At 40.5% G+C, this 10,424-nt stretch overlaps 1 protein-coding gene across 3 annotated transcripts in view; it reads left to right on the top strand.

Annotated features, from left to right (window-relative positions):
- The window catches only part of adamts17 (ADAM metallopeptidase with thrombospondin type 1 motif, 17), a 244,291-nt gene that overhangs the window by 2,012 nt on the left and 231,855 nt on the right, over positions 1-10,424 (top strand). For 2 of the 3 annotated variants that reach the window (XM_055187083.2, XM_055186975.2), the window contains exons 2-3: positions 84-430; positions 9,973-10,135. In XM_055187083.2, coding sequence (XP_055043058.2) covers positions 84-430; positions 9,973-10,135 — 510 coding nt within the window. The remainder of the gene's footprint in view (positions 1-83; positions 431-9,972; positions 10,136-10,424) is intronic. The other variant, XM_055187023.2, reaches the window with a different exon arrangement.

Raw genomic sequence — 10,424 nt, 5'->3', positions numbered from 1 at the left:
GTTGAATTTTTTAAATCAGACCAAGTTTTTTGGCTTGCGCTGTTTTACAAGTCACAATGAACTGCGTGTATTTTTGCTTTTAGCAGTGTCTGCCATGTACGAAACAGACGTGGTCATACCGCAAGAGCTGCGACAAGAGGAGGTGCACCTGCTCCGGGGAGACTACAGGTGGAGCAGAGGTCGTAGACGACGTTCAGACCATCAGCAGGAAGACCACCTGTTTCTGCGGCTGCCAGCTTTCGGAAAGGAACTGTACTTGCAGCTCCAGAGGGATGACTCTTTCTTGGCTGAGGGGTTTGTAACGGAGGAAAGGAGCGAGGGGGGTAACGTTCAGCACGAGCCGGCTTTCGGGATTCGGCGGTGTCTCTATACTGGATCTGTTCTCAATCACACAGACTCTTTCGCCTCATTGGACGTTTGTGGTGGACTGGTGAGTTGGCTTGGTTGTGGGAATGTGTCCGCATGCAAGTGTCGTTTTGTTCAGTGTGTGAGTTGAACTTCTCAGGGTTACTGTGACTTGAACTCCCAAAAACTTCATAAATCTGCACTATGTGGTATTTTTTATTTTGTTTGCCTTTTTGTGGTTGTTTGCAATCCCAGCCCACCCAGTGGGAGAGGGTTGTTTATGTTTTTTAAGAAATAGCTACTTTAAAGAGTGACTTGGTTGCTTTAAGATCAATCCATCTTCATCTTCCCTTGAAGGGATGTTTTAAAGCAATACTATGTAACATTGTTACCAGTTACCAGTGTTGTAAATACTGTTGTATAGCCTCCCCTCGGGGAAGGGCAATACACGTGAATTTGTTGACTAAGCTGCTGGAACTGGTGAATGCAGAAATGGGCGGAGGATGGGCGGGGCTGTGTGTTTTTAGCCACACACACAACTTACACAGTTTTACTGTAGATGCTAGGATTTTTCCGGTTAAGAGTTGTTCTACCACTGAAATAGTTTTAGAGACATTATCTTACGGTCAAAAAACTACATAATGTTGCTTTAACGGCTGTCTAAAGGAATTAAACACTGATATTGTCACAAGTTGTCACACTGTTTAAAATGGCCATAGAGCAGAGCTTCTTAGCCATCTGATTGGCCAGAGAGAATATGTTCCCAGCCATCTGACTGGCCAGAGAGCATAGGTTCCCAGCTATCTGATTAGCCCGGGAGCAAAGGTTCCAAGGCTTCTGACTAGCCGGAGAGCATAGGTTCCCAGCCTTCTGACTGATAAAAGAGCGGAGTTTTCAAGCCTTCTGATTGGCCAGACAGCAGAGGTTCACAAGCTTCTAGGCTTGTTTGACTTAATGTGGTGCTGCAAGAACCGACAGGCTGATGACAGCAAAACAATGCAAGATCGATTCAAGAAATCATAAGGAGGAGTCTGCTGTCGAATCGCTCTTGCGTACTTCGATGTCATCCGTTGTCGGTCCTTCTGACTGGTCAGAAACCAGAGATTTCCGGCCTCCTAATTGATCAAAGACCAGAGGTTCCCAGACATCTGATTGGCCAAAGAGCAAAGGTTCAGGCCTTCTGACTGGCCAGACAGCAGACGTTCATAGCCATCTGATTGGCCAGAGAGCAGAGGTTCCCAAGCCTCTTACTGGTCAAAGACTTGAGGTTCCCAGCCTTCTCATTGATCAAACAGGAGAGTATGGAACCTTTTGATTGGCCAGACAGCAGACATTCCCAGCCACCTTATTGGCCAGAGAGCAAAGGTTCCCAGGCATCTGACTGATTAAAGAGCAGAGTTTTCAGGCCTTCTGATTAGCCAAAGAGCAGACATTCCCAGCCACCTGATTGGCCAGAGAGCATAGGCTCCCAGCTTCTGATTTATTAAAGAGGAGAGATTTCCGCCCTTCTAATTGGCCAGACATTCTTAGCCATCTGATTGGCCAGAGAGACTGTTCATTATATATTTTTATATTTATGCATTTGGCAGACGCTTTTATCCAAAGTGACTTACAAGACATACATTTTTTACCAAAGTGTTCCCTGGGTTCGAACCCATGGTCTTTTGTGCTGCTAACACAATGCTCAACCACTGAGCTATACAGGAGCTCTTTGATTAATTAAAGAACAGAGTTTTCAGGCCTTCTGATTGACCAGACAGCGGACGTTCCCAGATGTCTGTTTGGCCAGAGAGAAAAGCTTCCCACCCATTTAACTGACGAGACACAGCATTTCACCATCTAATTAAACATCATCTTTTTCCATATGTGTCATATTAAGTTTTTGTTTGGATGTGCTTAATAGAGACTATATTAGGGGAATAGGTTTGGCATCCAAGTCTAGTGCATACTGCATATTACAATGTGCTTGTTTGTGGTTGTGTTTGTGACTCTTTAAAAACCCTGTGATGTTTTTAAAGGTCATTTGTGTGTGTCATGTCTTGCCAAATCCTCATCCCGCACACACTGAATGGCAATTATGTGATTGGAATTTAAAGTTCCCAATGATCATGGCTATCTATATAAATAAATGTAAATAATCATATTTAAACAGCACAGTATATACGGCACAGTATTCAGTTAAAAATAATATTTTATTAACACAGCCTTAGCGACCTTTAGGTATTTAAACTCCATAAAGGTGAATGTGTCGTCTATTGGATGATTTGTGGAAAATGAGGTCATAGTTATTGTAAATGTTTATTCCATATGTGGTAAGGGACTGGGTCAGACATTTCTGACACCTAAAAGCAGAGCGACAGTGAGCAGACGTGAGTTTGACGGCTGTGCAGACAAGCCAGAGATCAGCTGGATGTTTTAACTAGCACCGCTTGACAGCCGCCTGTGACGCCGACCGTTTTCTCCACTGCAGTGGTCACCACAGGTCATCTGCAGGTGAGAACAAACCTATGGGATAGTGGTTACAATGACAATGGTGTCAGCCAACTTGAAAATAGAATAAAGATTCGTCATCCCTTGGCACAATGCTCTCCCCCCCTCTCTTTCTTTCTCTCTATCTCTCTCTCTCTCTGTGTACTTAGAGCTTTTGTTTTAGTTAGATTTGAACTTAAATGGTCGTGCCAGAGCAGTGGTCCAGTGGGCCATGTACATACTTTAACATATAAGTGCTATTGGTTCACAGGGAGCAAGGTTTGACCTGGATCATATCTCACTTCCCCTCTCTCACCCCTGCTTTCCTGTCTGGTCTCTGCTGTCCTATTAATAAAGGCAAAATCTTTAAACAAACTTAGTCTTTATCAAGATCAATATTTCTAATCGCTAAAACACAGTCATGTTGTGTGTTTCATGGATCGCTGGAATTGTAGTGGTTTTGGGGAAAAACAGGGTGAATTCACACTTGCCACCCGCAGTCCAGCAGTCTTTGTGTCAAACATTTGATGCCCAAAATGCAGTTTACGTAGGCAGCCTACTAGGTTTTGGAACTCAGCCATTGTCATTGGTTTTTGGCAAACACACCTCCTGTTTATGCAAATTAAGCTTAAATTAGTACGCACCAGATAATTAATCCTTTGCTTTAACTGTCAACTAAAAGCAGTTGGTAAAAATTACAAGGGATGTTGCAAAATAGGTTTTAGTGATCCTTAAAACAGTATTCAGGCCAGTCACAACGTACAGGTTAGCTGGCCAATCAGTGACACAGCACTTGTCAAATCAATGATTTCTGTACATGAATCAGTGCGCTTCAGGAAGACAGGGAAACCTGTAGCTACAAAAAGTACGTTATGTGAAAAATAATTTGTTTTTTTAACCATAAACCACACAAACACATAGTATTATACCAAATACACAAAATAACGTTGTTTTTAGCAATGAAATAGGTGTCCTTAAAGTCACTGTTTTTCACTTTTTTAATGCCCGAATTGCAGTGGTGGAATGATGATGTACAATTGCAGAAAAATACACTAGATATGTTAGTCTATAAGCCACATTTTTGTTGGTGCGTTTGTGCCGTTATTACCGAATCTCCTGGTGAAACAATATAAACCCAATGCTTGATAACAGGCCCAATGCTTGTAGTCTATCATTAATTAAATTAGGGGCCAGATTTACTAACTTGCGCCAGCGCAAACCATAATTGTGCCGTTAAATAACGTCTGTCGGGATTTACTAAAGGAGTACTAAAGGAGGATTATTTGTAGGAGTTTCCCTTTTAGATGCAAAATTTCTGGGAGGAGAGTATTTAAATGATTCACGCAACACAATTTACTAATGTTTGCGCATATGTTATGACTGCTATTTGTGCCATTATTTAACGCCGAAAAAAGCATGTCTTACAGGTGCAATGTGTAATTTTTAAAATGATCTCTGGACAGAAATGCAAAATAATATCCAAAAGTTTATTATCAGGGGTGTATAAAGACCTTTTTATAATGAACCAATATGTTTTTATTACCTTAGAATGAGACGTTTTTATCTACATACACCGAGGGTCCCCTTACGTGGAAGTCACCATTTTGTGCCGCCATGTTTCTACAGAAGCCCTTAACGGACAAACTTTTTTTACGAAGTTGTCTCCGTCAATGACTTTTTTTTGGTGGTGGCTAACGTAGTTCCTCTATGCGTTTCAAAAGCGAGGGAAGAGAAGTGGACTGAGCCATTGGTTGCAATTCGCAACCTCACCACTACATGCCACTAAAATTTACACACTGCACCTTTAAATCATTTTGCGCTTTAAAAGGCTGCAATTGTTCCTAAAAAAGAGGCATCACAGAGAGCGCATGATACAAGGCAGAGGACTGTAACATGCAACAGTTTATTTGGAATGCCAGAGGAACATATTATTCAAAAATATTGTTTGCCAAGCCATGCTATTTTTTATTTGCTGAAGTAAATAAAAGAGTAGTCATTAAGACAAGTCACACTATACCAGACATTACAAAATGTCTGGTAAACCTTCCCTCCAGTTCTTTTCAATGTACTATGGCTTCGTTAGCTGGGATTACAGACCCCAAATTTTCCGCTGCGATGTCCGTGTTGCTGAATTCAAGCGCATCTCATCAGCTTTGCTTATTTGTGACTCTGAACTAATTTGCACTGCTCTTAGTAGATTGCGTTGGTCATTATGGAAATCATCTTTTGCGCCATTTGCGCTTTTTTAGTAATTAACCTGCAGGTGTTACCACTCCCATCTACACTTTTTTGAAATTGTGTTCTCACGCTAATTTACCGTGTTTAGTAAATCTGGCCCTTAGTTGAATTGTATTTTTTTCCATTGTTTTTTGGGCTTTATGTGAAGTTTTTTTGTGTGTTTTGTGGTTACATTTACTGTTACTGTCAGTCCAGCTCAACTGCATCACAGATTCCTTGCTAGGAAAATTGTATTCTATTTAATACGGAAAGTTGGAATTTCCTACTTGGATTCCTATTGTTTTTTTCTCTGCAATGGATACATTTGATACTGCAACTTGAATTTGGCCAAAGAAAGATAACCATATAAAGAATGCACTATATTGGCTGAAATTTGGACATAAGTTCAAACTTTGCATACTTCGTATCAAGCTGTGCCTGCCTGTAAAGAAAGAGAACTTTTGACCGCTGCATAAAACTGTCTTAAAGCGCTACTTTGGAACACAAATGACACCACAATATGTCGGCACTATAAGCGTTATTGCATAAAAACAATTTGCTTGTGGTAAAAATCTATCAAGCGCTTATAATGCAGCAACTTTAAAGAGAACTAGAATAGGTTTTCATGGTTGATTTAAAAATCTAAAGATTTAAAGATCTTGGGTGTAGCTGAATCAGAACTACCAGCGGTCAACAGAACTTGACTTATAAAAGTGAAATACAGGAGCTGTCAAAAAGATCTGCATTTACACAAATCCGCAAAAACAACGAAATCCAGTGTATTACGTATGCCAGACCAGTAGATTGCAAGATGTGAAGAAACACTACACTTATGCGCACATATACATTAACCTACAGAGTAATAAATACAGACAGTCAAGACAAACAGTTTTGAGGTAGGTTTATTACTATGTCCATAATATATTATGGCCTATAAAGCGCAAAAACTTTGTAAACTTTGTTGGAGAAGCTTCAATAAACTCTGTATCTTGAGCAGCACAAACACAGTCCTGTAGGCCATCATTGTTGTTTTGATTTTACTCGCGCATGCCTATAGATTGAATACATGTGCATGACGTTATCAAGGGGTCGCATAAAAACTTTCCCATTTATGGTTGAAACCATTATCGTGTGAACGGCACCTTACACATTAAAGGAAGAATAAAATCAATGTGCACTTTAACAAAAAAAATAAAACATCCAAGTGAGATGGATAGACCTCTTAATTGCCATATTTTAGCTCACCATATCTTTCAAAATCCATCTTTGATAAACCAGCATTTTATCTGATTGCACATTTATCATACTTATGCTTTATAGGCCTATGTATTGTCTGTCTTTGATATACGTCACATTATATCTCACTTTACCTATCTTCAGAGTGGCCTAAACATGTTGATGATTAGGGGTGGCACGGTTCATGAAAAAAATCTGAAACATTCGGTTCGCCCATTCGGGGCGTGTGTGCGTCGCACAGTTCGACGGTTTATGGCATGCGCAATGTATGTAGCCTCGTGCCCTGTATGTGACCTCAGATAGCGTGTCCCTTTCGCGCGAAAGAAGAGGTGACTGGTGTGGATAGAGTGCTGCAGGTCATGTTACGTGTTAAAATGGCAAATGGGAAGGAAGTCTGCCCGGAGTTGGAGGATGCGCCAGCGTCGTATACGTTTGGTGTGTGGATTTTTTTACCCATGATGACAGTGGAAATCAAACAATAGGTAGAACTGCAGTCTATGGGTTGAATGTGTTCGAACAGCCACACGCGACAGCCTTCTCTCCGCCCATTTATCTAATCTGAGGTACTGAACACAATTGTTTTACGTCTTTTCTGACTTCTGCTGGGAACATACGGTGAACAGCGCTATTTTTAGCCTTTCATTGATAAATGAAAGTGGCTGATTTCCACGTAGTTTCATTTTGCTAGCGTGTGAAAGTTGCGCGATCTTATTTCATAAATTGCCCCTCAAAGTAATCAGGACAGAAGTGGTCAAAAGTGGACAAAAGAGACAGATTTAAATACTACAGGTGTAAACGTTATGTTTCTCTCTCGTCCACATATATTTAAGCAGCCTCTCAGTGATAGTACAGAGCCTAAATGCATATGGCCAACCATCCCTTTAGCCCAGAGGAGTCAGAGTTCTAGACTAATTTTTGCATTAAATCACTGCTGTTAGTAAACTCCCTCAAACGAAATTGAAGTTTGTGAAGAACAAAAAAGACCTTCCTGATCTGTAAATGTCATTACAGCTTAGGCCATATGTAACTGTACTCTGTTTAACCTGGAACATGCGGGGTTTGTCTGTACATGTTGTGATGAAAGCGTGTGCTTTACAGTCTCTGTGGGCAGCTTCCTGTCAGCATTTCTATCTTCTGTTCCTCTCTATCCGCCTCCACCACCCAGCTGGAGGCACTGATCGCTCACCTCCAGCAGCCATGTACGTGTTGGTTTACGGCTCTTTATCCCCATTGACACCTTTGTCAAGCTAAACTAGCTTGCTTGATTTAATACTGTCACCAAACTCTGTAGTTTTTCTGAGTCAGCAGTCAGTATTCCCTGGATATAAGATTGGATATAAATTTGTCTTAGATTTCACATCTTTGTGCCTTTGAAGACTCAATGTGCAAAGCAGTTAGAGAGATAGAAACAAGGCAAGCTCTTCATTAGGGGTTAAAAATAAATCACTGTTGGTTTGTTTTCAGCTCAAATCCCACCATCTACGGCTACGTTAACACGAAAACAATGTAGTAAAAATAAAGTTTTTCCTTTTTTTTTTGAAAACTTCACATGCACATGACAACATGTATTATGTATGCCAGGCCAGTAGATGGCAATATTACTTTGTAAAGAAGCACTGCATGCATGAGCACATACAACCAGTGTAATAAAAGGAAACTCTTAGAAATGCATTTGCAATAAGGTCAGTCGCAAAAATAAGTAGACCACACCTTTTCAGCGCGAATTATCCACTGTGTGTCTTTAGTAAATGCCGACAGTCGTTATTTAAGAATGATGGTTTGCGCTGGCTCAAGCTGTTAGTAAATCTGGCCCTAAGTGTAAATGGCGGCGCTTGTTGGCAAATGCTATTTACACTAACTCCACCCACCAATGTCTAGTTGGAGCACTAAAACTTTAAAAAGACGCGCTGAAATTAACGCCTTCAGGGGTCAGGCAGTACAGCATATGGCTTGTCGAGCTTGCTTTTGACTCGATGTTGCTGGTTCGAATCTGCCTTTTGCCGACCTCGCTCTTCTCTCTTTTTCTATCACAAATCACAGGCCTTTATTTTCAATAAAAATGAACAAAATGTTTGAAAAGTGATAATAAAGTGCTTATTAAGAATCAAAGTATTTATTGGGTAGGATTAAGCCCGATTCATAGTTGTGCGTAAGCTCTACACCGTAGGTTATGTGTAGCCTGTGCGTAGCTCTGTTGTGCACCTCGCAAAATTTTTAACAGCGTGTCAGTTCTATGCAGATCGCAAGTGCTGTGATTGGTTTATCAGAACCCCTCCTGTCAAGTAAAAAAACTGCATCATAGGTATTTCCGTTTGTGAAGGTGAAAACAAAGATGGATCAAGTGGAGGAGTGATTTAACTCAAACTACAACAAAAGTCGCTGTTTATTTACTTCCATCATTGCTGGTCTTCTCAAATCATAGACAAGTTGCCGTTTCTTCTTCGTTTGTGGGTTAACTTGCCAAGCTACTTTTTCATTGACAGTCACGCTGCTACTGTGTTTACACGCGTGGATACTGCCTACCAGCGATCTGCGCCTGTGTTTTAAAATTATAAATGAAAATCGACGCAGGACCTATGCACAACTATAACAGGCCCTTCAGGGGTCGGTGTAGGGAGGGTTTTTATCGCTAAGAAATTGCTGATATTGTCACATAAATATATTATCTATTTTTTTTACTTAATTTAAAAAACATCTAAAACATATTGCTGATTGCACTTGGTGTAAATAGCCGCTGTCTTAATAAACTCAGTATCTTAAGCGGCAAAACTTTGTAACATGTCTTCAAAAGTTTGTGTTCTCAGAACCTAAAATGCTGTTGTTGTGTAAACGAACAATCAAACTTTAACGATTTCAGTTGAAAACATTGTGTAAATGTTTGCAGTTTAACTTTATCCTCACCAGCGTTTTTTTTTTTTTTAAAGTTGCCAGCCCGGCAAGCATTTTTTATGATTTTAACAAAAGGTTTCTTCAAAAATACCAAATTTTATATAATATAAGATAATAGATAATTGCATTTTTGTAAATGAGTTTTGTTAGAGATCAGATTCAGAACGATGATCAAAACATACGCAGAGTTTTTACTGTTTTTGGATCAATGGATGCTTCAGTGTTTTATAAGCTGGGTAAGAGCACCACCTAGTAGATAATAGTGGAATATGGATTGTCGTAAAAACTCATCATTGGCTTTTCTATTAAAGGCAGGGTGCACGATTTTTGAGAAACGCTTTGGAAAAGGGAGTCGGGCCGAGTACCAAAATACACTTGTAGCCAATTAGCAGTAAGGGGCGTGTCTACTAACCTACATTGTTGCCTGGGTTGCGTATGTGTGGGGCGGGTCTATCAAGGGAAGGTCCAGATTCTATTGGGGTAGGGGCATGTTTGGCTTTCAGAGATCGTGCACCCCGCCTTTAATTAACAAGATAACTTGTCAATGGCGGGGTAAGAGTTAACACACAGACCAGACAAAAGAAACATTTGACACTATGATTAGTTCTGATGCAGCCAACACAGGTTTGCATCTTAAATCCTGATTTAATAATCTTTCACTGTTCAGGGAGTCGAAAACAACATATTTTAAACAAACAATAAAACTTAAAGTATCAATGAGAATGTTGCTTGACTAGCCACACTCATAAATGTTAAGGGGATACAGGATTTCTTAACATGCAATTGTTGATCATTCCATCCCATGTTTTCTCACAGACTGGCCTGGTTAAGACCGCAGATGACAGCCTGTTCGTCGAGCCAGTGGGCCAGACTGTGGATTCCTTCTCTGGCTCTGAACACCGAGTGATTCGGCGCAAGCATTCTTCCGTAGACACATCTGCTGGAAACAGCAGCTCCAAATTCTGCCAAACCATCCAAGGTGAGAAGGTCAATGTGCTGAAATACAGCCAGCTTAAGCGTGTCAAGTGTTGCAAGCAGATTTAGAGGTCATTTCGCTTCTGTTCGTAAATTGTGGGTGCAAGGAAAATGACCAGTGTGTGACCTGTTTCTGTACACAATACCTGTCAGTTTCTATTACATTGTCTTGGAATAGTTATGGCAGGTTGTGCCACATTTCACATTTCATCCAGAATGCCTCACACTCACTTGTTCCTCTATGATGTTGCTTCTCAAATGGATTTGCAACAGATTTGCTATCAAGTAGCAAC

This window comes from Misgurnus anguillicaudatus, chromosome 21 (genome assembly GCF_027580225.2).
Source record: "Misgurnus anguillicaudatus chromosome 21, ASM2758022v2, whole genome shotgun sequence".
Classification (NCBI taxonomy): Eukaryota; Metazoa; Chordata; class Actinopteri; order Cypriniformes; family Cobitidae; genus Misgurnus; species Misgurnus anguillicaudatus.
This window is presented reverse-complemented; position numbering and strand designations above follow the sequence as displayed.